General features: G+C 46.5%; 1 protein-coding gene across 9 annotated transcripts in view; it reads left to right on the forward strand.

Moving 5' to 3' along the window:
• Window positions 1-26538, forward strand: part of PKP4 (plakophilin 4) — a 64349-nt gene extending 37811 nt beyond the window's left edge. For 2 of the 9 annotated variants that reach the window (XM_033064212.1, XM_033064213.1), the window contains exons 4-22: window positions 3576-3610; window positions 6953-7084; window positions 7235-7425; window positions 8182-8731; window positions 10387-10578; window positions 13152-13362; window positions 14908-15040; window positions 16099-16312; window positions 17226-17409; window positions 17717-17834; window positions 18308-18499; window positions 18641-18814; window positions 19604-19754; window positions 21724-21919; window positions 22699-22783; window positions 22888-23005; window positions 24234-24365; window positions 25014-25087; window positions 25538-26538. In XM_033064212.1, coding sequence (XP_032920103.1) covers window positions 3576-3610; window positions 6953-7084; window positions 7235-7425; window positions 8182-8731; window positions 10387-10578; window positions 13152-13362; window positions 14908-15040; window positions 16099-16312; window positions 17226-17409; window positions 17717-17834; window positions 18308-18499; window positions 18641-18814; window positions 19604-19754; window positions 21724-21919; window positions 22699-22783; window positions 22888-23005; window positions 24234-24365; window positions 25014-25087; window positions 25538-25789 — 3334 coding nt within the window. In that variant the 3' untranslated portion in view covers window positions 25790-26538. Of the gene's footprint in view, window positions 1-3575; window positions 3611-6952; window positions 7085-7234; window positions 7426-8181; window positions 8732-10386; window positions 10579-13151; window positions 13363-14907; window positions 15041-16098; window positions 16313-17225; window positions 17410-17716; window positions 17835-18307; window positions 18500-18640; window positions 18815-19603; window positions 19755-21723; window positions 21920-22698; window positions 22784-22887; window positions 23006-24233; window positions 24366-25013; window positions 25088-25537 lie in introns of those variants that run through there. The other 7 variants (XM_033064217.1, XM_033064218.1, XM_033064214.1 and 4 more) reach the window with 6 other exon arrangements.
• The last annotated feature ends 287 nt before the right edge of the window (window positions 26539-26825 follow it).

Consider the following 26825-nt stretch of genomic DNA (forward strand, 5'->3'; position numbering starts at 1 on the left):
AAATCAGAAATACTTTTCACCTTGTGGAGTACTTGCAGAGATAATAGGCTTAAACTGTTTCATGTTGTGCAAAACCTACAAAAGACGCACCGGGAATTGACTTGTTCAGTCTAGGAACTGGAGATCATAATTGTGTTTACAACATTTTAAAAAAAATAGCACACTGCTTAACACAATCAGAAATGTGCCATTTCCTAAGTGTCAGTGTTGTTCCTGAAGGTTTCCTGTGCTGTGCACAGGTTCTGGCTGAGACCTGTTGCCTTAGCAGAGGGGCACAGCTGTGTCACTGAGGGGTGCCAGCCCCTACTCTAACCTGGACATTCAAAGTTGGAAAGTGTTTGAGAGCTGCCACATTAAAATGTAGAGCAGTGCTGGTGACCCTTAGTGTGTTTTGTCTCTAAATGACTTAATGCAGAACCTTTTTCATTTATCAGATTTTTATTTTTTCCAGATTGGCAGCTGGTTCAATTTTGTATCTAAGATAGCTTTGAAGTAAAGCAGTAAAATGGCAAGGAAAAGGTGTGAAATTAAGAAAGGGGCAAAACCAAAAAACAAACAAACAATTAAAAATCAAATTAATCAAAACCTCAAACAAAAAAACCCCGAACAAATCAATCCAATACAAGTAAGGGAAAAATGGAAAGGATAAAAAAATAAAAAAGAAAGGCATAAATGGATTTCAGCACAGGTTGTATGCATGCTCCATATCCAGTTACCAAATATTTGTGTTACTGTCATATTTGTCTCTATCTTCTCTAATTGAAAACTGTACGTCACACCAAGTTGTTACGGTGTTTCTGATAGAGGAATATTTCTGCATGTCTACTCTACTAACCTAATTCTTTTTCAAGGATAGGAGTGGGCTAAATTAACATGTTCCAAAGTGCAGCTTGCACATGTGGGCTCTCTCTGGGTATGTTACGTGCTGCTGTAGGGAAGAGGCAGCACTGTGACTCACTCCAGCAGCAGCTCGGCATGGGCCCTGCAGTGTGTCACCACAGGGCTGCTAACACTGCCAGGAAACGCACTGCACTTACTGCTCAGAGCTGAAAGATCTGCTGACTTCTAAACGTTGCACCTGCTAGGTGACAAAATCAGGTGATGGGATCCGATGGTGATGTGTGCTGGACTTGTTCCAAAATCATTCAATAAGAGTCAAGTTAACCAGGTGAAGTGTTGATGAAGCAGTGACCCATGGTCAGAGCAACCTTTTTCATTCCTACCTTCTGTACCTGTAAATGAAGCTCAAGTGGTCAGTCAGGTGTGTTGGGCAGGGATGTGCTCCAGTTATAGCCTTGTGACAGTGACAATGAGGTATTTGTGTGTATTCAGCGTGTGTTACCATTGCCAGCAGCACTGAGCCACGATGCCTCACTGTGAGGAACTGAGTTCCCAAAAAGGCTGAAGAACAGAGCAAAAGGGCATGAGTGGAAAAGCTGGTGTTCAGGCAGCATGAGAATTCTGGGGCCAGAGGCTGGCTCTGGGGCACCTGAGGTCCGCCTCGGAATTCTCCTTTTACTCGAAGTCTCGTTGTAACTCTAGTTCAGTTTGTGCTAACATGTATCTTTAGCACTCTTATAACAAATATTTTGTTTCCAAGAAGGCTCCTAAATGGTTGTTTTCATTTTAGAAAAGAAGTATCTCGTGCTGTTCATGTTGCCGGCTAGTTTTTTGTAATCAGTAGCTGTGGTAGAAAGAAGTAAAGTAGAAAGTCATTTGGAAATTGCTACATCTTACCCAAAATCACAGTCTCATGCGATATTTAGACACAATCAAATGTGACTGACTTGCGTGCTTTTCCTTTGAAGACTTTTTTGTTTGGAAAACAACAGCTTATAACCATTGCAAAACCCGATGTATTATTCAAAATTTGATATTTTATATTTAGAGTGAGGAGATACATTTTCCCATAAAAACATTTAAAGTATCAAATGTTAATAACACATGGATGAATTCTTCATTTGTCTGCAAAGATGGTCATGCATCCGTGCTGCTGTGAGCTCAGGAAAGCACATGGCTCGGTGGAAGGACAAAAGGGCGGAGATGGTTTGATAAAAAATCAGCATTAGAAAAATGCAGCAGAAGGTTGGTTTTGACAGTGATCTCAGACACCCGCTTGGTCTGTGCAGTAGCTGGCTCTGAAGGCACCTTGCTAACCCGGACAGTGTGACATCTGTCACTCCTCACTCTCAGAGCTGGAGCTGTGTCAGGTGCTTTGACTTCCTCTGTACAAAGGATCAGAATTCCCTCTGGAAAACTGGAAACTGAAAAAGCAGCGAAGAACAGAAAGAGACCTGCGGATTTTGAAGTGCTTTACATGTAGAAGGCAGATGCTCTGGAGCGGTGATCCCCAGGGCTGCCTTGTTGGGCCCTGCCGTGAGCAGTGCCTGCTGCTGTGGAGCAGAGCTTGGTGCTGGTGGCACACAGCTGTCTGTGGCTGGGCTGTGCTGTGCTGGCACACACTGCTGTGGAGCAGTGCTCGGTGCTGGTGGCACACAGCAGTCTGTGGCTGGGCTGGGCTGTGCTGGCACACACTGCTGTGGAGCAGTGCTCAGTGCTGGTGGCACACAGCTGTCTGTGGCTGTGCTGTGCTGGCACACACTGCTGTGGAGCAGTGCTCGGTGCTGGTGGCACACAGCTGTCTGTGGCTGGGCTGTGCTGGCACACACTGCTGTGGAGCAGTGCTCGGTGCTGGTGGCACACAGCTGTCTGTGGCTGTGCTGGCTGTGCTGGCACACACTGCTGTGGAGCAGTGCTCAGTGCTGGTGGCACACAGCTGTCTGTGCTGGGCTGTGCTGGCACACACTGCTGTGGAGCAGTGCTCAGTGCTGGTGGCACACAGCTGTCTGTGGCTGGGCTGGGCTGGGCTGTGCTGGCACACACTGCTGTGGAGCAGTGCTCAGTGCTGGTGGCACACAGCTGTCTGTGACTGTGCTGTGCTGGCACACACTGCTGTGGAGCAGTGCTCGGTGCTGGTGGCACACAGCTGTCTGTGGCTGTGCTGTGCTGTGCTGGCACACACTGCTGTGGAGCAGTGCTCAGTGCTGGTGGCACACAGCTGTCTGTGGCTGGGCTGGGCTGTGCTGGCACACACTGCTGTGGAGCAGTGCTCGGTGCTGGTGGCACACAGCTGTCTGTGGCTGTGCTGGGCTGTGCTGTGCTGGCACACACTGCTGTGGAGCAGTGCTCGGTGCTGGTGGCACACAGCTGTCTGTGGCTGTGCTGGCTGTGTTGGCACACACTGCTGTGGGCTGGCACTGACAGCACAACACCCTCAGAGGAGCTGTGTGCCATAAGCTGTGCTCTCACCTGTCCTATTGCAGGTTGTGCTGCCTGGTGCTGTGACGTACAGGAAGCTACAGTGAATAATTTCCACTGACTAATAGAAATCTGAACTCCATAACCAGGGGTTGGTTTTCAGGTCTAAAGCACTGCAGAGTGGTATTTACATGGACTATTGAAGTTTTATCTGCTGGGGAGTTTTGTGAGGTTTTCTACGATTAATTAAAAATACAATTAAAAGTCCATACTAACCACATGGTTCATTTGTGTGATAATTTTTTTTCTTTCTGCAGCTCTACTGAGAAGTCATTTCCTTGGAGATCCTCAGGTATTGTCTTTTATGTACAATTTGCTTTAAGCCGGAGTAGATTTATTTTCTTGGCATTCATTGCTTGTTTTGACACAGAGGGAACTTCTAGCAGCAGTGTTACATATCTTTTCCAAGTGTCTTTTCTGAAGTATGACATTCGTGTTTTCTTTGTCACACATGGGACACGTGTGTTCCCTGTGTGCCTGTAAAAGGTGCTTGAGCTTACACGTAGTTGCAAGTACTTTTCTTTTATCTTTATGTACCTTTGCATTTCTGTGTGAGCTGTGACTGTAACACAAGGCTTGTCAGGTATTGGGTCTTCCTTAACTAAATTTATTAACTAAATTAATTAATTAGCTAAAATTTACTTGTGAGTCTTCCCCTTGGCAGGAAAGGCTTTTTTCCTTTATTTTAAAGCTAATATTCTCAACAGCCTACTTCTACTGCCATTTAACTTTTGCTAGTCATGGTGATGCTTTTTGGGTATTCTTTCAGCAGTGCTTTTAAACAGGAATCAAATTGGTTTTTTCAAGTAACTGGAAAACAAGTCTTACATATTTTTTCTATGTGAATGTTGGTTTTGTGGGTTTTTTTGTTGGAGATTTTTCAAATTCCGTTTTTCCCCTTGTTCTATGATGTCCCAATGACATTTCACAACTAGTAGAGATTCCTTCAGAGAGCTCTCAGGTGTTGTTTTACTTATTTTTTTCAGCCAGTTGCCTTCCATTGTTTTATTTCCTTTTCTGGTTTCCCCGTAACTTACTCACTTTTCTCCTTGACCTTCTATTAGTTCCTTCCTTTTTCTTTTTTTCTTTCATCCAGCTCATGTTTTTATTTTGCCCTTTAACTCTCTTCTCACATTTGTGTTTTTCTTTAGAAATCTCTTGTGCACATCCCTGCTAAGCAGTCAGTTGACATGTGGCCAAAAATTCTATTTCTGTTTCAGTGCTCTATGTGTCAATGCAAACCTAGATGTGTATTTCACACATTTCTGTATTCAAAGTAGCCTTTCCTGAAGTAATTGCTCAGAAGTGAGCATGTTGAAAAAAACAAAACCTATTTCTTCCTTGAAATTTCCTGCTCTGTATTTCATTTCCTGCTTACATTGTGCTGTGATTGTGGCTTGATTGTAGGTTTTATTCCCCAATTCACCATGGATCTTTGTTTTGTAGAAGTGCCACTAGATACTGCTTTAGGAACTGTAATCTGAAAATACTGAAGTTAAAGACAGATAAAGCCAGTGCCTTAAATCACTTTTTCTATGACTGCAGGTAGTGGTTTATGTCAAAAGCATCAGTGGATGATAAGATGTGACTGTAGCTGTAATTGCTTTCTGCATCAGTAGAATTATACAGAATTTTTCATAGAAATATAAAGTGAGGTTGTTTGCAGATGCTTATAAATAGAATATTAGATCAGCCGTTTATAAGAAGGCTATTATTTTATTCAGGGCATTGCTCCTGTGTTATGGTAGTGGAGTCAGATGGAAAGACAACAATTCATTTCATTGTGCATTCTTGCCTTTGTTAAACAGCCTAAACAATCTTTATTTTTTGGCCCTCTGCAGGCTTTGGCCTGGTGGGCAGTGTGTGATGGGAGCGAGGATGGGCTCCCAGCTCTGTCCTGGGAACATCTGCACTGAACAGCACAATTGGACCTTATTTCTCCTGCATCCCTCCCCAAACTGACTGTCAGTTTGACATTGATTTAGTATCATGTAATATCCAGTAACTGGGATAATAGGGCCTTGTATGAGGCAAACAAAACAACTGAAGATTAAAGTATTGGAGTTGGATGTAATCCTAATGTAAATGTCCAAGTCCTCCAAGTGTTTATTCTGAAGAGCATGGAACACCCACTGGTGGCTGTTACCATCTGGTGTTGAGCTGGTATAACAGGCTGTGAAGTGAGTTCTTGCAGTGTTGGTTCCCTGGATCATTTCTAGGCATACTGACAACTAAACTAATAGAAGTGTAGTAACACTTCTTACTAAATCTTAATTAAATTTGGTCATACTCCTATTCTAGTAAATTAACTAGTGTCAAATTTAACAAGCTAGTTTTGACCTGAGAATGTACTACTGGTAAATAACTGCTGGCTGCCTAGGATTTCTAAGATTTACTGATTTTTTTTAATACCTGACTAGTGTTCAAGCATTCTTCATAATAGCAATTGCTGAGTAACATTTTCAGTGTGAATGTTCCATTATGGCTCATTATGCAGGCAGTGAGACACCAGCATTTTGTGTCCAGCCACTGGTAAAAGCCAGAATATTTCTGTGCAGCAGCAGCATCACTGCCTAGAGCCCACAGCTCCTGGCACAGAGCAGTCCTTGAGGCTGGGCTGTGCTCCTTGCACATTCCCTTTGAGTTTGCTCCAGGCTCGTTCATGGATTTCTGCAGCAAGCATTTACATTTCAGGTGTTACTTTAAACGTAACCTGCATTGCCTGTTCTGCTTCCTCAGGGAGGTTTAGGAGAGTAGGGAAAATTCTTCATGGAAGGGCTGTCCAGCCCTGGCACAGCTGCCCAGGACAGGGCCCATCCTGGAGGGATGTAGAAGCCATGTGGATGTGGCACTTTGGGGTCATTGTGCTGGGGGAGCAGCTGGGCTCAGTGGTCCCGGTGGCTTTTCCAGCCCCAACCCTTCTGTGCTCTGTGCTGCATCTCTGCTGCCTGCATAACATGATAACTGAATGCTTAATATTTCTGTGAAAATAGTGTTGATTCAGTATCCTCATCTTTGTCCTTTTTTTTCCCAGACTCTTTAACTTTTTCCTTTCTTCACAGGAGCATTGCTGTGCCTCCTTTGCCTTTCCTTACAATACTGTCATTTGTCTGTACAGTTCAGCTGACATTCTTGAAACTGCAGTTAGCTTTAGAAGTAAAATATCTTGATAGTAGTTTACTAAGTAAAAAAAAAAAGTACAGAAATTTGCAGCAACTGCTGTTCATAGGACACAAACAGGGATGAAATTCAGTTCAGCTTTTTACACCTGGAGGTGTTGATTACAGGCCCTTAAGAAAAGGGTAGGGGTAGCTGTCCACTGGGCACTGCAGCACAGTTGCACAGTGTTTCTAATCTTCAGAGTGTGCTAGGTGATCAATTAATTTTTCATTAAAATAGTTTAGAACCTATATTTGAAAAATTAGAATTGTATAACTACATCAAAACTTCTGGGTAACAAAATTCTCAGAGATTTATATTTCATTGTGTTTGGGAGATGATACCTGTGAGCCAGTAAGCTGATTCTGTTTGGTGTCAGTCCTTCATTAGCATGTATGAGATAATGATCATTATTGAGTTTGCAGGAAACTTGCACATGAAACACTGGGTTTATCTAAATAATTTATTCTTTCAGATCCTCCGCCCACCAGTGTAAGCAAGCCCCAGGTGTCAGAGGGTGTTCACACCAATGCCTATGATATTAGGACAGAAGCAGAGCAAGGGACTCTCTACTCACCAGAGCAGACATCTCTCCATGAAAGTGAGGGTCTGTTGTGTGCATTTTAAATATTAGAATATATTTCTGTATTGATAGTATAAAAATGTAATACAGTTATGAACGCAACAAATTAAAAAGTTATATAATTTGGTGAATTTGTTCGATGATTTTATTCTTATGCTGGCTTCATATCTACAGGGTCTATAGGTAACTCAAGAAGTTCAACACAAATGAATTCTTATTCTGACAGTGGTTACCAGGAAATAAGCAGTTTCCATAACAGCCAAAACTTGAACAAGTCAGAGCTCAGACAGCAGCACTCCCTTGGTGGAGCCCCCGGCAACCACGTGGTGAGGAGCTCGCGCGCCGAGGGGCAGACGTCGGTCCAGGTACTCTGAGCAGAGCACTGTGCCCCTCTGGCTGGGCACGGGCTGCAGCAGGGCTTGGGGACTGCACTGTGCAGCTGGGCCCCTTTGCGTGGGCTGGGGTTAATGGCACCAAATCAGCTTTTGTTTGACACTTTCACTGGGGACTAAGCGGGAATGGCGTGCAGCAGAGACTCCTTTGCTGGGATCAACACACGTGATAGCACAATACACTGATATTATCATATCAGGAAGGTATCACTCACTCAAAATTCATTGTGAAATGGGGCAAAACCTTCCTAGAAGTTAGCCTGTATGTAAGCATAGTTCTAGGAAGATGCTACTCGTGTTCCTGTACATTCTATGGTTTCTAGCTTTTCCCTCCTTTTTCAGTGAATGGAATGATAGTAAGACAGTAATTGTTAGAATGTTTCTGGATTACACCAGAACTCGTTGTGTTACAGTTCCTGAGTTTCCAGAGTGGTTGAGTAGTGAGGAAGGAAAGCATAGGTGAAGATAAACATAGCAAGCCAGATGAGAATGAGAAGCAGGTGGTTTTTTAATGTTAAATTGTCATTTTATATACTAAGAAGTATTGGTTAGAAAAAAGTTACAGGAAAAATTGAAGGGATCAGGTTTAGGGCAAAAGCTACACTCCAGCTGCTTGTGTATACCATTAAGTTGTGTGCATTTCCTGCTGACTTCTCCATCCTACAGGACTACAATATCCACCGTGTGACCTAAACGATAAAACTCCTGAATGTTTTTGATTTCCCACAGCCTTCAGCGAACAGCGCTCCCAACCGCGTGATGCGCCGGGTGAGCTCGGTGCCCTCCAGAGCTCAGTCCCCCTCCTACATGGTGGGCACCGGCGTGTCCCCGTCGCGGGGGTCTCTGCGGACATCCCTGGGCAGCGGCTACGGCTCTCCGGGCGTGGCTGAGCAGAGGTCCGTGCCTGCCCACTACTCGTGCAGCACGCTGCCCGTGCAGCGCGCGGGCTCCCCGTACGCGCAGCGCCCCGCGTCCCCCTCGGCCGTGCGGCGCGTGGGCTCGCTCACCTCCCGGCAGCCAAACCCCGGCAGCGGCACGGCCCCGTACCACACCGCAGCCAGAGTGGGCTCTCCTCTCGCCCTTGCTGATGTGCAGACCAGAGTGGGCTCTCCATCCCAAACCCAGCTGGGATCCTCTTCCCCGAAGCGCTCTGGCATGACGGCAGTTCCGCAGCACCTGGGCACGACGCTGCAGAGGACAATTCATGACATGGACCAGTATGGGCAGCAGTACGAGATCTATGAGAGGATGGTCCCCCCACGGCCAGATAGCCTCACAGGTGAGCAACAGGCACAGCGCAGGCCACAGCTGGAGAAAGCCCAGAATGCAGCCCTGGTGTTGTGCATGGAGCGTTGTGGCACTGGGGCACAACTGCAGTGCTAGTGTCAGGTCAGTTGTAAATGCTGATGTCAAACACTCTGGGTCAATCCCAAGTTCCTCGTGAATACTGGCTGTATGATTACTAATTGCTGCCCTTGCATTGAATTAAATCCTACCATTTAGTTACTAAATGAAATTCTAAGTCTTACAGAGGTATGTCAACATTTTCAGAGATAAAGTACATTTAAATGTGTGTGCAGGCTAAACATAACATAAAACATACTAGCCTGGAACTAATTTTATGTCAAGTTCCTTCTTAAAGTATATAACTTATTGCCACTGAATATTAGGGGGTTTTTTCCACTAGTATTTCTAGACTGTCTCATACTTTCAAGGTAAATATAGGGTAATCGTTTTAACACTAGCTTCAAATAGAGCCCTAAAAGGCAGAACCTGTTCATCTGAGAGGCAGTTCTTGTTAACATACAGTTACTCTACATTGTAAGTTTTGTGTGTTACTGATTTTGTTCTGACCTTCATCTGAATGAGCACAGACAAGGTGATTTTCAAGTTAGACCATGTGCCATGGAACAGATGGCAATTCCTGCTTTTTCTTTTGAACCAGTATACTGCAGGAAACTCCAAAATGCCCTCATTCCTCAGCAAAAGATCAAATGTGTCTTCTCCCTCACCTCTGTCTGCAGGACTTAATAGTATACCAGTTTGATAGAGGGCTGGGAATGAGTTTGTTGGGAAAGGCCCTGCTGCCCTCTTTGCCTGCTCAAGTCCAGCTGTTGTCACGACCTGTAGATGTATTTTCTTAGAGATGGCCCAAAGCTTTCCTGGCAGGCACTGTGGCAGAGGTCTGGCATTTTGCAGGGGGGGAATACACAGATTAAGGATACGTTTGGTTACACATCACTACTGCATTGTACTTTTCAAGTTGTTCTGTAATCCCCATCATTTCATCATCCTTGCATAGCTCATTTCACTTGTTCTGCAGCTTTGATAACTGCCAGAGCTTTAGTGCCTGCAGTGGTAATGCTGAAGTCAACAAAGTTGTATGCGTTTTATATGAAATATTAAATACATAGCAAGGTGAGAAAAACTCATCTAGCTGCAGCATAGCTGTTTATATATACTCACATTGTGGGCTACTTAAACCTTTATAAAGATTTTTCTCCATGTGCTTATATTTCTGCTGCCACTATCAAGCAGATGTTTGCTCTTACTGCTACAGATTGTTTCAGTTTCAGGGTTACAAACCCTTTAGGCTGTGCCCTCTGTCACGACAGGACTTGTGTCGGGTCTTACACGTGCTGACTCAGCTTTTATTCTCTGTGCTTTAGACTGTAAATGATACCAAAAATATTAAGTCTCAAAATTTCAAGTTTTCAGTGTATGGTCAAAACTTTTGGTCAAGCAAATGCTACTTTGTCAGTGAGCCTTTCAGTGTGGGCCATTTAATAATGAAAAAATGTAATGGATAATTCTTTGTGACTGGTAAGGTTTAAACAGCACCTTTTCTTGGCTGGAGGAGGAAAGGTTCCATCCTGTCAGCAGTGTGGCTTTGCTGAGCATGGCCCACATGGGCATCCCTGTGCTTGCCTGCAGGCCTGCGGAGCTCGTACGCGAGCCAGCACAGCCAGCTGGGGCAGGAGCTGCGCTCGGCCGTGTCCCCGGACCTGCACATCACCCCCATCTACGAGGGCAGGACCTTCTACAGCCCCGTGTACCGCAGCCCCAACCACGGCACCGTGGAGCTGCACCACGGCTCCCAGGCCGCGCTCTTCCGCACCGGCTCCGGTGGGTGATGGCTGGATTGGGCTGAGCCGGGCTGGGTTGGGCTGGGCTGGGCTGGTCCGGGCTGGGCTGGGCTGGGCTGGGTTGTGCTGGGCTGAGCCGGGCTGGGCTGGGCTGGGCCAGGCTGGGCTGAGCCGAGCCGGGCCGGGCTGGGTTGGGCTGGGCTGGGCTGGGCTGGGCTGGGCTCAGCTGGAGCATGGCGCGGGGGAAGCGGGGGACACGCAGGATAAGCACAGAAGGAAGAATTAGAGGGTATCAATTAATGGAGACAGGAGCTAGGTTTGAAGGACTTAAAATAACATGCAGGAGCTAAAAGGCTCCTGTGGTGTTTGTGAGGAATGCCTGGGGCTGTACATCACTGTCGGGCTGGGGTCAGGGTGTTTCTGTTTGATAGCACATGCACGGGTACATCCCAGATAAGTGTATTCATGACACACAGAATTTATTGCTTCCTCTCTTGCATTCTCTGTGTATCACTCTGTTATGAATCGAATTGGTTTGTGGGGTTTTTTTGTTCATCAATACAGTAAAATGAGAGCTTGCCACTAAAATTACCTACCGCATCTTTCACAGTAAAAATGCTGTTTTACCCAACTTCCCAACAGAGCATAATGGTAAAGGCTACAGCTGAGGATTGTCTGTTGGAACTGAAATATTCCTCTAGTATCTGATAAAGTGCCACTCATGCATTATGAAGAGCATAGGCATTAGATTAGTATTAGGATTTATTTTCTTTAGAGAGAGATGTAATGCATATTGCAATGCAGTATGTTCTTTAAGGTTGATTAATAATTTGTGTACTGGTTTCCAAAAACTCTTAAAATATTAGAGTGATTTAGTTAAGTAACTTAAGTAACTGTCTGGAAGTACAGTAAATTCACGAATACAAGCCGCACTGACTATAAGCCGCATCTCTGGGTGTTGGCAAACATTTCGGTTTTTGTCCATAGATAAGCCGCACCCGAATATAAGCCGCTTTGTTGTTCGCAGCGAGGACCCGCGTGCAATTAGTAACAGAACGGCGGGAGGGCGGGGTTTACTGGCTGAGCTAAGGCTGTGCAGGCTCGGCCCGCTAGGGGCCGCTGACGGGGCCAGGTGGCCCAGCACGGTGCTGCAGCTCGGGGCCGGCCGCCGCTGCCCCTGGGCTCGGTCACCCCGGGTCGGCGCTGCCCCGCGGTGGCGGGCAGGGACGGAGCTTTCCCGCGCCCGTGGCGCCGGCGGCGGGCAGGGACGGAGTTTCCCCGCTCCTGCCGCGGCGGCGGCGGGCGGGGACAAAGCACCCCGTCGGCTCCCCGAGCCGCGGCAATGGCTGCGCGCGGCTCCCGTCAGCTCCCCGGGCCGAAGCAATGGCAGCGCGGGGCTCCCGTCGGCTCCCCGGGCCGCAGCAATGGCGGCGCGGGCTTCCCCCCCCCTCCCTGGGCCGCAGCAATGGCGGCGCGCATTCCCCCCCCCCTCCCCGGGCCGCGGTAGGGGCGGCCCGGGTCCCCCCTCTCCTCCCCGGGCCGCGGCAATGGCGGTGCCGGGCCCCCCCCCGTCTCTCCCCTGGGCTGTGGCAGAGGAGGAAAGAGAGCTCTCCCGCCTCTCTCCCCGCCCCCCGTGCTGCCTGCAGGGAGCCAGGCTCCACCTGCGGTGCAACAGAGTAGCGATTTGTAACAATCGCAAAATGCCGACTTTGCAGCTGCTCGGCTCAGCACTCTGGCAGGCACTTCTGAGGTTGTATTAGCCGCTCCTGATTATTAGCTGCATTTCCGGTTTAGGAGCAAAATCTTAGTCAAATTGGTGCGGCTTGTATTCGTGAAATTACTGTATTTATAGAGATTGTCCGATTCATATGTCATGTTTTCATACGCTTGAAAATGCCTTTTTAATGTTTGCTAATGTAACTGCAATACCAGGAGAACAGAGTGCTGAAGGAGGCACGAGTTTTTTGCAGCTCTGCCTTTCACAACCTAGAATAAATGGAGTTTGTCAGGAAGTGCCAATGAAGAAATAAAACTAGAAACTGGAATTCTTTGTTTATTCATCTACTTAATACCACTTCCCTTGGAAGAACAAGAGCCACCACAACAGCTCTGTTCAGATAGGAAGATCCATGTTCTTGTTTCCAAACCGCTCAGCTTCATCTTTGCAATGATCCACGTGTTACTTTTTGTCAGGGAGAGTGTTAAGTGTAGTTAGGAAAAGGAAAATATCATATAAACAATATGGGGTTTTTGAATTTTTGTTTACTTGTTTTTCCTTTTTGGTACAGTTGGTGAATTGATATTATGAACTTTGGAAGCACTTTGCACTCAGATTTCTGCTTGTTGGCATGGGATGCATTTCCTACTTTAAATACTTGTTGAGGGAAGCTGAGGCACAAGCCTGATCCCACCACACCTTTCATTCTGTAACTAACCTCTATTTCCATGGGACACTGAGGAATTGCTCCATGAAATCCGAGGTGGATTCCAGCGTGGAGCACGGTTCGCATTTTCAGGACTGATGGATTTTTGCTTGCCCTGTTAAGAAAGCATCGCCCGTTCTCTTCGGCAGGCACTTGTTACCTGGCTGTTTGTGACACTGTTCTCTCCTAGGCATGGGTAACCTGCAGCGCTCCTCCAGCCAGCGGAGCACCCTGACGTACCAAAGAAACACCTACGGGCTGCCCCCGGCGGCCGCGCTGGCCGAGCCCCTGCGGGCGGTGCCGCTGCGGCTGCCCGAGCCCCCCTACGGCCGCCTGCACCCCGCGCCCGACGGCGGCACCACGCGCTCGCCCTCCATCGACAGCATCCACAAGGACCCCAGGCAGGTGGCGGGCGGGGCAGGGCGGGGCAGGGCGGAGCACGGTGGGTGGGGCAGGGTGGGGCAGGGTGGGTGGGGCAGGGTGGGTGGGGCAGGGCGGGGCATGGTGGGCGGGGCAGGGTGGGGCAGGATGGGTGGGGCAGGGTGGGCGGGGCAGGGCGGGGCAGGGTGTACCAGCCCAGCTGCCACGGCGTGGGCGCTCCCTGCTCCTTTAAACATTCAGATCTCTGTCTTTATTGCCAAAACAGTACATGCAGGATGCTGCTTGCAGTAAAGAAAAGCAGCTTTTATGCATTTTATTAAGATGTTTTTCTTTCATGTTTGTTTTTATGGAGAAGTTATTACAGGAAACACAACTTTGATGAGATTTGACTGGATTATTGCAAATATTTTTTAGTAACCTGTAACATTGCAGTGAGATTTCTCTCTATGTGAATGGGAATTGGGGCTTGAAAATTCAGAAGTACAGACTTAATTTATTTGAATTAATTTTTATGAACAGCCTGCTGAAATTTCAAAACAAAGTGTTAAAACTATTTATAAATGTTCCATTTTGAAAGGAAGCACACTCATTTCTGCAGTAATTCCTGGTTTGATGTTGTAGCTGTCTGTGCACAGTGTGGGCCAGTGACAAGCGTAGTGTCGTCATTGTCATTTACTCTGGACACCGTGCACTAAAACCTTGTATTTAACCTGGGAGTGTCAAAGCCCAGGCCACGCATGGCTTGGAAGGATTTACATGTATGTTTGGTGTGGATTTGGAATTGGTAGGAATTCCAGTCCCTCCTCAGATTGCTGGGTCACTGAGGAACCAGCTTATCCTGGAGGAGCTGGGCTCAGCTGTGCCTCGAGGGCTGTCCCGGGGTCATGTTGGGCACCAAGGAAACCTCAAGCAGAGATGGTGAGACTGGAGCTTCTCGCTGCATTCCCCTGCTCCTCTCTGCAGCAGGCCACAGCACCAGGCAGGTGTCTGGTCTGGGCCAGTCCTGTCATCTCAGCAATGAAAACGCTGCTTTCATGGGTTTTGTTATTTTATTCATTAGCGGAAATTGATATATTTAAATTCTTTTTAATGGATATGGAGAGACTGAATTAATTTCATTTAACTGAATGGTGCATTCATCCAAATGATGTTAATTGTACAATCTTAGCTCTAGGTAGTAAATCTTGGAGGCTGCCTGCTCTGGTATGGTGGCAAGAAGAGTTACTTATGGCAGGGATGCTTCCCACTCATAGCAAGGAACTTAAAAGGAACTCTGACTCAGCTGTCACTGCTGATGCACCTTCTTAGTTTGTAATCTTACAGAGGTGTTACTTCAGTGATTATTTGTGTTTGTGTGGTCCATAAGCCAACTGAAGCACACTGGATGTAGTGTCCTTTTCCAGCTGGAAGACTGAAAGGTGATGAGACCCACTGTGCCAGGTTTTCCTTCTAGCCCTCCTACTCCAGAACAGAACTGAGTTGTTGGAAAGCCATTAAGGTGCTAGCTGCAGTCAGTAAATGCCCATGCTTTGTGAGTAATGCTTCTCTCCTTGCTGTCCGTGAAGGGAGTTTGCGTGGCGAGACCCGGAGCTGCCCGAGGTCATTCACATGCTGCAGCACCAGTTCCCGTCGGTGCAGGCCAACGCAGCTGCCTATCTGCAGCACCTCTGCTTTGGGGATAACAAAGTGAAAACAGAGGTGGGTGCTGCTTGTCTGCTCTTCCACAGAGGCAATAGTACCAGCAATACTAGGCCTCTTGCTGCCTCTTGCCTTTGTTTTCATCATGACACAGTATTTGTGACCCTCTGGTGTTCCCCTGCGTACCAGGTGGATGATAATATTGAAATGCCTGGGAGTGTGTAATTACACACACTCAGATCCTTCCTGTCATAAGAGCTGCATGGAAATCCTATGGAAATCTTTTACCTTGAAGTTGTGTCATCCAGCAGAATTCCAAAGTAGGTGTGCCAGAGCCTGGCTGTGTGTAACCTGTTGGTGACTGGAGACTAGGACAACCAGGAGCTCCGGAGCACTTCCACTGTTTTTTATCGAGGTGTTCTAAGGCATCATAGGGAATGAGTGAGCTGTCAGGCAAAGGAAAAGAGCCCATCCCTAGAGAAACATGGAGGAAGCTGTTTATGTCACTCTGATGTGGGAGCAGGATACATCTGAGTGAACATTCAGATTATTATTGAAATTTCTTGAAACTTTGCATTCGAAGACCTGCTGCTTTTGCAAAGCAGCTGTGAGCTGTTGATTTGAGAGAATTTGCCTTTTCATTTGCATCCTATTTGTGTGTGCTAGATGTTATTTTCAGTATAGATTTTGTGTTAATAAAATGTTGGTGCAACTTTTGTAAGAAGATAGCCCAACATATTTCACTGTTGCTGGGAGATGAAAACCAGGTGGTGGTTTTGATGATCTGGTGATGATCACAGTGATAATCAGCTCTTATTTTGTATATTCCCTAAAAAGATATTCTGTGGTATAGGAAATTACTTTTAAAACTGGAAACAAAATATATGCAGTAACAATTCTCTGAACACATCAAGTGTCTGAAAATGATCCTCAGCCTTTGCAGTGGGGTGGAGGGGAGGTTCTGTCCCATTTGCAATCAAGTCAATAAAGTTCAGCAGCTGTTTCTTCTAGAAGTAGGACAGGAAGTACTGTTCTCATAAAAACAAAAGCCTTTTACATCTGTGGAGTGAGGTGGGTGAGATAGTGGGTGCTGATGGTGCTGCCATTCCGCTTTCCAGGTCTGTAGGCTGGGAGGTATCAAGCACCTGGTGGATCTCCTGGATCACAGAGTCCTGGAGGTTCAGAAGAATGCCTGTGGTGCGCTGAGGAACCTCGTTTACGGCAAGTCCACTGATGAGAACAAAATAGCCATGAAGAACGTGGGAGGGATCCCTGCCCTTCTGCGGCTGCTGAGGAAATCTGTCGATGCTGAGGTCAAGGAGCTGGTGACAGGTAAGCTTGGAAGGGAAATTAGCAGACAGTTGTAATGCCAAGTGTTTTTCTGGACACTTACATTGATCAGTTAAATCAGCACGGAGTAGAGAGTCATTGGGAGAGGTGACTGCTGAGGTAGTCGCACTGAAGCTCCATGGAGGGGGAATTTTCCCTCATAAGAGTCTCCAGCACACGCAGCAGGAATTTCTTTATTGATTCTGAACATTTGTTTTATTACAGGCTTCTTTTATCTATTCTTGACAACAGATTTAAATGAGATCTCACAGAATTTATAAGATGGATCCAAACTATCTAAATGTGTAGGGAATTTTATCTGAATTATAATCAAGGATGACTTCTTCAGAGAAAGTGTTCAAGCTGTGTTTCACAATGAAAAAGAAGATTTGATGCTGTGTTCAGCAAGTTATTTGTATACACAGTTCTGCTGGTTATTTATGTCAGATTTCATACCTCTGTACCTGAATGTCATGTGTATGGAGACTTTGCTGGGCAGGAAACAAGGGATTTCTCCCCAAGGGTAAAAGATGGATAGCAGTTCCATGCAGCTGATGGATGGATGGGGCATGCTCTGGACTTGTTACTGTTGTTTACAGGAACAAAGTTTCTGTAGGACTTTTCCATCCCCTCTTGTACGTTCAGCTCTGACATCCCTGGTATATGGTGAGAGGTAGCAGGAATGTCAGGGCAGGCCATCCTTATCATTGGGAAAAAACAAACCAAAGCCATGCCCTCCGCCACTGTTCACTTTGTTCACCTTGTTTTCCTCCTTTTTGGATGCTGGCTCTCCACATTCTGCCTGCTCTCGAATCACATCACATATTTAAAGTAATGTCTTTTAAGTTGTCATTGTTGCTTCATGTTTGTTTGCCAAGTCTCTGCTGACTTTGCTGCTCTGGAAATGTCTTCTAAGGGGTTCTCTGGAACTTGTCTTCGTGTGATGCTGTGAAGATGACAATCATTAGAGACGCTCTGTCCACGCTGACAAACACTGTGATAGTGCCCCACTCGGGATGGAACAGCTCCTCCTTTGATGATGACCATAAAATTAAATTTCAGACTTCCCTTGTTCTGCGCAATACAACAGGATGCCTGAGGTATTTGGTCTTCTAGAATACTCCCTTTTAAAGAGTAATCATGTTATCCAGCAGGTATTTCTTGTATTGTAATTTTAAAGATAAAGGAATTGTTTTAGTCTATAAATTACAGAGCTCCATCATGTAGACAGCTTTTCCAATTGTCCTTTTTTCCTAATAGAAAAACCATGGAAATTACCAAGTTAGTCACTAAGAGTTGCTAACTAATTACCAGTCACCTGCATAAGAACCTTCTGCAAACTGTCTAATGAGTGATTATCTGTCTGTCCTTGCTTGCATCATGTTCCTTTGTCATTCCAACCTTCAGGAACCTGAGCTCTGCTGGGGAAGAGGCACGGAAGCAGATGAGGTCCTGCGAAGGACTGGTGGATTCGCTGCTCTATGTGATCCACACCTGTGTGAACACCTCTGATTATGACAGCAAGGTGTGTGCATGTCCAGCTACAGATACTTCAGTGCTAACCTGTGTGTCTGATCCTGGGGCTTTGTATAGCTCACCTGAGCGTGGTGATGTCCCCAGCTCAGCTGGCATCGCTCCCAGCCCCGGTTACTGAGGCACAGCCAAACTCAGCTGTGTAACACAGGGTTGCCTCTTGTTTCCAGCAGTGCTGCAGTACCTGTTTCCTAATAAAACAGTGATAAGCTCTTAGGCTTTTCATTTTCAGAATACTAAAGAATAAGCCACTATAGCAGAGACCACTCCTATAAATATTGTCAGATTTGAGAGAGATTGCATTTTCCCAGAGAAGCAGCCAAAACACAGCCCAAGGTCCAGCATTAGAGTTTAGTGCTTGTGCTCCCAGTGCCTTTTCTCCTCTACTGCGCTGGTTTGGTTTGGTTTGGTTTGTGTCTGTGTGAGGAAGAGCTGGTGACATGGTGTCTCTCTGGTTTGGTTCAGACGGTGGAGAATTGTGTGTGCACCTTGAGGAACCTCTCCTACCGCTTGGAGCTGGAGGTGCCTCAGGCACGGCTGCTGGGAATCAATGAACTGGATGACTTGTTGGGAAAAGAGTCACCCAGCAAAGACTCAGAGCCAAGCTGCTGGGGGAAAAAAAAGAAGAAGAAAAAAAAAACTTCCCAGGAGGATCAGGTTTGTATTTTCCATGGGCTGCATATACCTCAGATGGGGTTTGTCTCATGGTGGGGGAGGACATACCTTGTCAAAACCAATCCTACATTGAATGAAAATACAGAGGTTTTGTCCAGTTACAAATCTGTGTTCCTTTCCCAGTGGGATGGAGTTGGCCCTATCCCAGGATTTTCCAAGTCTCCTAAAGGGGTGGAGATGCTCTGGCACCCGTCGGTGGTGAAGCCATACCTGACACTCCTGGCAGAGAGCTCCAACCCAGCCACTCTGGAGGGCTCTGCAGGATCACTCCAGAACCTTTCTGCAGGCAACTGGAAGGTATGGCAATTCCTGCCCCTCCTCTCTCTGTAGTCCAGCTGTTTTTTTTTCAGTAAGAGCCTGGAATGTGTTTGGGGGGCACATGCCATTTTCTCATGTGCATCTGAGCATTCCCCTCTTGTCTGTGCATTAGTGCTCATGTGCTGCAGTCATGCTTACACAGTGAAAACCCTTGGCAAAGAGCAGGGGCAACAGGGGCCATATGGAAGCTGGCCTTTATTTTAAATAAACAGAAAAAACTTCTTCCAGTGCATATCAGATCCAAACAATCTTCTGGCATCTTCTAGCTGTGAATTCTGGTGGGAAGGTGCTGTTGAAATAAGACCAGGACAAATAATTTTACTTTAGTTCCATATTCCATTATTTATTTCCATACATTCTGGCCATTGTGTATATAATGTGCTACAAAAGCAGCACATGAGAACCCTGTATTGTGTCATGTATTTGTCATGGAGAAATTTAAAAACACAGCAAGCATTAATTGCTTCCTTTGCTTGCAGCAAGCCAGCTAAGCCTTCTTCAGTTTGACCATTATGAAATTAAAAACAAAATACAGCAAACAAAACCCAAACCCCCTGCTCCCTTTCCAGTAATCATCTATTCAGATACTTTCTCACTTCATAAGTGGAATGAGAGAAAAATGGCAAAGAGGCAGCTCTTTATAATCACAGACAAAGCCCACATCAAACATGTCTTTAACTGGGAACGAGCGAAGCCACGCGAGAGTCCCAGCGCAGCGCGGGGCTCGGGGCTGGCGGGCGGCTGGAACGCGCTCTGTGTCTGTGTCAGTTCGCAGCCTACATCCGCGCCGCCGTCAGGAAGGAGAAGGGGCTGCCCATCCTGGTGGAGCTGCTGAGGATGGACAACGACAGAGTGGTGTCGTCTGTGGCAACTGCCTTAAGGAACATGGCCTTGGACGTGCGGAACAAGGAGCTCATTGGTACGTACCGACCGTCCCGGGGCACCAGGCCTTGGGTGGGAGCTCCAAGGAGATTCCACTGATGGGAGCAGCACACTTGGTGTTTCTGTGACACATCAGCCGTGTCACATAAATGGGTCCCCCTGACAGCAGCAGCTTTCCAGAGCAATATTGCCACATTCATTTGCTGCTGGCCACCTTTCATGGATGGGAGCCAAACCAGGCAGAAAACCCTCCATAGCAAATGGCTTGGAAACACAGCTCTGCTTCCTTGGAGCTCAGTGCTCACCTGCTTGGGGGGTGCAGGTTTCCCGTGTGTTCCCAGGGGATGGAACAGCTCTGCTGCCACAAAAGCAGTGCTTTTTTAACAATCTTGGACAGGAAGAGAGGGAAGAAATCTTCTCCTGGTAAAGTATTTCCAGGAAAACACGGATATAGAGCAGCATCTGTGTCTTTGCTGAAGTCACCAACAGGGGTGCTTGCTAGAAAAACTTACTGTCTTGTCAATTCTAATATTTAACCCTTTAAGCATTCATCTGTGCCTTTCTGATGAAGCATTAAAAAAACCCCACAAAATAACGATCAGCTTTCCTGCCTTTCCTGTCCTGAGGTTTCTCAGTCTGTTAGTGTTGAACATGCTTCAGTCTCAGACTGCTGTGGCTTCAGTGAACCCTGTTAACAAGTGGTGTGATATAGAAAAGCCTCATTTTGGTTATGAAAGCATTTTCTCTGTGTAGAATCGTGGGGTCAAGGACATAACAACTGTTCATAGAGATAGGAGGATCATTATTCTCAAAAAGAGAAATACAGGTGAACAGAACTTTGTTATCTGTTTCTGAAGCTTTGGCATCTGGGACATTCAGAGTGTGTTTTCCTGCAGTGCAAGTGTTATACGTGAGAAGTGTGTAAAGAGAGAATCCTATTCATAGCTAAACCTGTTCCATAGCACCAGCCCTGTGCAGGTCAGATTCAGGTGATGTTCTCTTGTCAGGATATTTCTTCCATTCCTGGCAAAACTTTTCAGTTCTCCACCTCCACCTGCTCCTTCTCCCTCTCAAGGCTGTACCCCTGAAAGAATGTCTGGCCTCAGACAGACTGGGTAAAACATTGCGAGTTGTGCACGACCCCATGCTGGAAATCCTCTTTAGGAGCTTCTCTGCTGGTACAGGAAAGGAACAATGGCCTCACAGGGTCACACTGGAGGAAATGACAGATGAGGACTCCAGCAAATGCCAATATCTGTTGGAACACGCTGCGTGTGGCTGAGCTTGCTGAAGGGTTGGCAATGGCAGGGTGTTGCTGCAGACAGCATTGTCAGGACAGTTTTCCTGTGGGGCTCCTTTTGCCTGCAGAATTCCTTTCTGTTTCTTTTTTTTCCTCTCAGGCACATTACACAAATAGAGAGTGAATGACTTTGTGTGAAGCTCCTTCATTATTCACTGTTACATGGAAATACATGTCTGCTATAAAACCAATTAATCATTCAATTAACAGTACAGCCCAAACAGGAAGAAACCTTATCTTAGTTGCTGTCCCTTGTGTGCAGCTTATCTCTGGCATGAGTCAGCAGCTGGAGCCTGACAGAGCTGAGCACTGACAGGTAGCAAACGAGGTGAACAGAACATCCAGAAGAAAGAATTCCCAGTTACTGTAAGGATTCGTTAATCCTCCCATAGATGAAGCCCAGCAATATGCACTGCTCTGTCAATCACAATAAGTAGCCTAACATTTTTCCTTGAACAATTCTGCTTTCTCCAAATAATTATTGTTTAAAATTGTTCCTCTTTTAGTGCAAAACTCAGCTTCTCACACTTTTAAGCTAAAAGGAAAAAAGAATTCAAAAATTGTTGTGTGGTCTCCCTTGACTCTGTGAGTTCTTGGCAGGTTTTTCTCAGTGCCTTCAGCTGCAGCCTCATGCTGAGTCCTGCAGTTTCCAAGCTGAGGGAGCGGGCCATGGCTCTGAGCTGGCTCTGTGGGTGTGTGTTTGCAGGTAAATACGCCATGCGAGACCTGGTCAATCGGCTGCCCGGAGGAAATGGGCCCAGCATCCTATCGGATGAGACGGTGGCCGCGATCTGCTGTGCCCTGCACGAGGTCACCAGCAAGAACATGGAGAATGCCAAGGCCCTCGCTGACACTGGGGGCATAGAGAAACTGGTCAACATAACAAAGGGAAGAGGTGACAGGCAAGTAGGCAGCGAAGATCATACCTGAGCTGTTTGTGTCCATTTAAAATGCTTAAGAATGCAGGAAATGGTTTTTTGAGTGAAAAAAAAAAGATCTGCCTTTGCAGTCTGGGTCTGAGAAGCTGTCAGCTGGAGTCTCCCTGGGAGGGAGGAGGCACTGGTACCACTGTCCTGGGCAGTGTTCTCTGTCCCAAGCTTCTGGAGGCTGGGACAGCTGCTCACAGTGACCATGGCCATGGGACCTGTCCAGGTTAAATGAGTTCACCAGTCACCTCTTCAACACCCACAAGATTAATAAAAGATTTGGAGCTTTTCCAAGTCAGACTGTGTGGGCACTTTGTCAGGGTGTATCCCAGCAACCATGAATTGTACCTAGTGCAGCCCTTTGGTCAGTGAAGGAGAACATGGCTGGGGGGATGCCCTCCAACAGCATTGCCAGGCAGGTGCTGGCTGAGGGGAGCTGGTCCTGCCCGCTGTGCCAGAGCTCCGGGGAGGCTGTCAGACAGGTTTTGTGCTGGCACGGTGGTTATCCAGTGGAAGGGAACCCTGTGAGTGTGTGCTGGGTCAGCAGCAGCAGCTCCTGTGGCTGGGGGATGGGGTAGCAGGAGCCCCATCTCGTGGTGAGGCTGCTGCCTTGGCTGTGCTCATGCTGGTGAGGCGGGGTCTGGTTTGCCCCACAAACAGGTTCAGGCTCGGGCTGTAACAAAGCTCAGGAACGCTGCTCTTTTGAAGTGGAATTCAGTGGCTTTCTAACACTGCCATATTCTTCACCTGCTCAGATCCTCGCTGAAGGTTGTCAAGGCGGCTGCCCAGGTCCTGAACACACTGTGGCAGTACCGAGACCTCCGGAGCATTTACAAAAAGGTAAATTGTAAAATTAGCTTACACTGGAAAACGGCACCACAAAAACTTATTTATTTATAACTTGCAATTTATTCTGATGTGTTGTTCTTTTTGCCACTCCGCAGGATGGATGGAATCAAAGTCACTTTATTACACCAGTATCAACACTGGAACGGGAGAGATTCAAATCCCATCCTTCTCTATCCACAGCCAATCAGCAGATGTCACCTGTCATGCAGTCAGGTCAGTCAGGGAGGGTGAAGGGGACCTGCTGTCCCATGCTTTTAACTCAAACAACCTCTCAGTTGGGTACTAATCCCATTTAAAACACAGAGCTCAGGCTGTTGCTCCTTGGTTTGAGCAAAGCATTGCATGTGCTGGGAGTGTTCCCTGAGCTGTTCCTGCCAAGTGAAATTCTCAATGAATGGAGCTGGACATTGTTACCAAGCACTGCCCTGTTCAAAGCCACTGCTCCTGTGCTGTGTGGGGACTGTGGGGGGGCCTGGCAGCACAAACAGCAACCCACCCACCCATGAGGAGCTCATTTTCGTTCCCAACTATGTCATGATCCGTAAGAATGAGCAACCAAACCCAAAAACCTCACTTTCTGACTCCTTCTCACTTATTTCTCACCTTTGTTCCTTCAATGTCTTCAGTGCTAGGATTTAGATCTTCAAGATGGCTGATACAAAACCTACCTGAAGCCTTCTAGTTTGTCTTCATTTGGCATTTTATTTTAGCCAATTTGCTCTTCTGGAGTAAGAGTGTGTTATTAAAACACACATTATTGTGTTGACCCATGTCAGAATTTTAACAACATGGTGTATTTAGCCATGAATATGCCAGGGAAATAGTAATTAAAGTATCTATAATAACACAGAATTCTGAACTATGATGTAATGGACACATCAGTGAAAGAAGATTATCACTGAACTAGTATTTTGAAGCAAAATTTCTAGAAATTGTTTTTAAGTATTTTTCTCCCATTGCTGGAGTCTTTCTGTCCAACAAAGCCCAAGTGATACGTAGACCAGGGAGGATTTAGTGGAGCAAACTTCTCTATTGAGGAACACAAAGTGATCCCTTGCTGGGAGCGCCCATGGCCCCTGGCCTCCCAGGGCACACCACACCCAGCACTCAGCTGTGTACACAGGGGTCACTGAGGCCAGACAGGCTGGACAAGTGACACAGTGGCCTCAAGTATTGTGTTTAAGTGTAACGGAGATGAGCCATCACCATCAGCAGAGCATCATCATGTCCTCAGCACGGTAAGGGCCCATCTGGGGATCTGGGCTGTGAGTGTCACAAAGGTGCTGTGTGTGCCCGAGAGCACTGACAGCCCCTTGCAGTCTCTGGTACCCTGCTGGCAGCTCCGGCCGTGTCCTTAGCCAGCCCCTGCTGGGAGCCCTGGGAGCAGGCAGCACTGAGGAAGGCTGGGTGTGTGAACAGCTTTTGTCTCTTTTCCCGTCAGTTGGCAGCACGTCCTCGTCCCCAGCTTTGCTGGGAATCAGAGAGCCTCGCTCCGACTATGACAGGACGCACCCTTCTATGCAGTATTACAGCAGCCAGGGCGATGTCGTTGCACATAAAGACATCTACACTGGTAAGAGACCAGCTGAGATCTTGTGGAGTAGGAAGAGTTCACAGTGGTGCACAGACAACAGCCAACTGGTGCTTTCCATTTCCATTCCTTGTATTCCCTGGCTGTGGTACACGGCAGGCTCTGCTGTTCTCAGTAAAACTGCCCAGTACCAGAGTAAACTCAGATCCCTTTCTATGTTGGGAGGTGAGAGGCAGTTGGAATTCTGGATTTTATTTAAAATCCTAGTGCAGAAAATTGTATTATTATATATATTATATGATGATGATGTTATAAATTTTAATGTGCAGTTTTATATTATTATATTACTAAATTATACCAAGATTTCATCTATTCCAAGATCTCTCTTTTCCTTCTTACTATGTCACACAAGTAGCAAACCAATAGATGACAGTGACTAAAGAGAAGGAAACTCCTTCCTTTAAAGAGTCTGTAAAATGAGAAACAGCAACATAAGCCTCCTGACTTCCCTGTAGCTGCTGCTGAGAGACAACATTTACTTTCATTCTGTTATTACATTGTACATTAGTAGGTGTTGAAATCCGCAGATTTAGTAGTGTGGGTGCTCCATAAAAGGCAGGATAAAAACCAACAGACTTATGGCTGAATAAATAAAGACTGAAGTTTAAGCATTAAACTTTTTTCTCCCAGGTTCCAGCAAGGCTTCACCCATTTACATCAGCTCCTATTCCTCCCCTGCGAGAGAACAGAACCGGCGGCTGCAGGTGAGCCCAGGGCTGGGCTTGGCTAGAGCTGTGCCCAGGCTCAGCAGGAGGGCTAAGGCAGCCTGGGGCTGTGGGCACATGCCCTGAGCTGGCAGGGCCGCAGGCTGCAGGAGCCTGGCTGGTCCCTGTCAGTTCCCTAGGAGTCATGTGTTTTAGCACCTTCTCACGGGGGCATCTGAGATCTCTTTTCTGACTTGAGCTGGGTTTGGGCTGGTTCTGGTAGGCATGGCCAGCCTCTGTACGTACTGTACGTGAGCTCTAAGGTTGTGCCTTTGTGGAGTTGCTCCTCTGAGTGATGTAGGAGACACACAGCAGACTCAGGGGCGTTTCCTCCATTTCCCCGGGTACATTTCAGGTTTGAAACCTGTGTTACTGTCGTGGGTAGAGCTGCACTTGGGAGAAGTATTTTCTATTTATATTTTTGAAAGTTTATTTTACTGTCTTTACCAGCAGCATCAGCAACTGTACTACAGCCAAGAAGACACCACCAGGAAAAACTACGATGCCTATCGGTTGTACCTGCAGTCCCCACACAGCTACGAGGACCCTTACTTTGATGATCGAGTTCACTTTCCTGCTACTTCAGATTACACAACACAGTATGGACTGAAATCAACCACCAATTATGTAGACTTTTATTCCACCAGACGATCTTCTTACCGAGCAGAACAGTACCCAGGCTCTCCTGACTCCTGGGTGTAGCACCAGAGAGAAAACCCAGCGTGCTTCGTGTCTGGCTTGAGAAGGACTGGAATGGCCCCGTGTTGTTTTGGTTAAGAAATGTGAAAGTGAAAAAAAAAGAAGGAAAAAGGACGATGTATTTTTTTTTAATTTTTTTTTTTTTTTTTTTTTTTTTTTGAGTGAGGAATTGTCAGGAGAAAAAGCTGGCAGGGATGGTTTTGCTCTGCTTAGGTGTTAGGTATCATTACTTGTAGCTCCTGTAGTCTGGTGAGGGTGTGGGCGATGTGATGAAAGGTTTGAGAATTGAGAACGATGAATTTGGAAAGCGTGTAGGTCAGAGAAAATTAAAGCTGATTTTTTTAATGTGAATAAAAGTCTTGTTCTGATCGTTTGTACAGAAAAAATCCAATGGCTGCCCTTGTTTTATTGCTATTACTGAATGTCAGGATTGTATGCTACTGCGTCATGTAAATTTCTTCGTTGGTGTAAATATGGAAATGCCACCTTGGTCTCAAGTGCCATCCATTTGTAATGCAGTGTGTCATTGGAAAAGGAATTTGAAATATCATACACAAAAAATCCCTAAAACAAGTGTTATGAATTCTAAGAAGAAAAGAGCCCAAACTTTAAAAAATGAATAGTGTAATTTTGAAGCACAAAGTCCAGTATATCCACATCTCTCCCATTCCCTGCCTATTTCATAAGGAACTTCACTGCCATTTTCTATGCACATGGAATAACAATAAATATGGAAGTCTCATCCATGGAAAGCTGTTCCCTGTTCATTTTTTTCTTATTATTTTCTGTGTGTAATATTCAGAAACAAATACCATGAAAATGAAGTCTAATTGCATAGTCTTAAGCAGGTTAAACATACCAAAACATCTGGGCCATTTTCCCAGCCCTCTCCAGTGGAAACGTCCTGACCATGTCAGGCTGGCAGCCCAGCGTGCTCAATCCAGCACCTTTCTACCAAGATTCCTCACACTTGTGTTTATGCTGTTGCTATTGGCAATTCAAGGGACTTCTGAACCAGCCCTTCAGAGCTCTCTTTCCA

Source organism: Catharus ustulatus, chromosome 7 (genome assembly GCF_009819885.2).
Source record: "Catharus ustulatus isolate bCatUst1 chromosome 7, bCatUst1.pri.v2, whole genome shotgun sequence".
Classification (NCBI taxonomy): domain Eukaryota; kingdom Metazoa; phylum Chordata; class Aves; order Passeriformes; family Turdidae; genus Catharus; species Catharus ustulatus.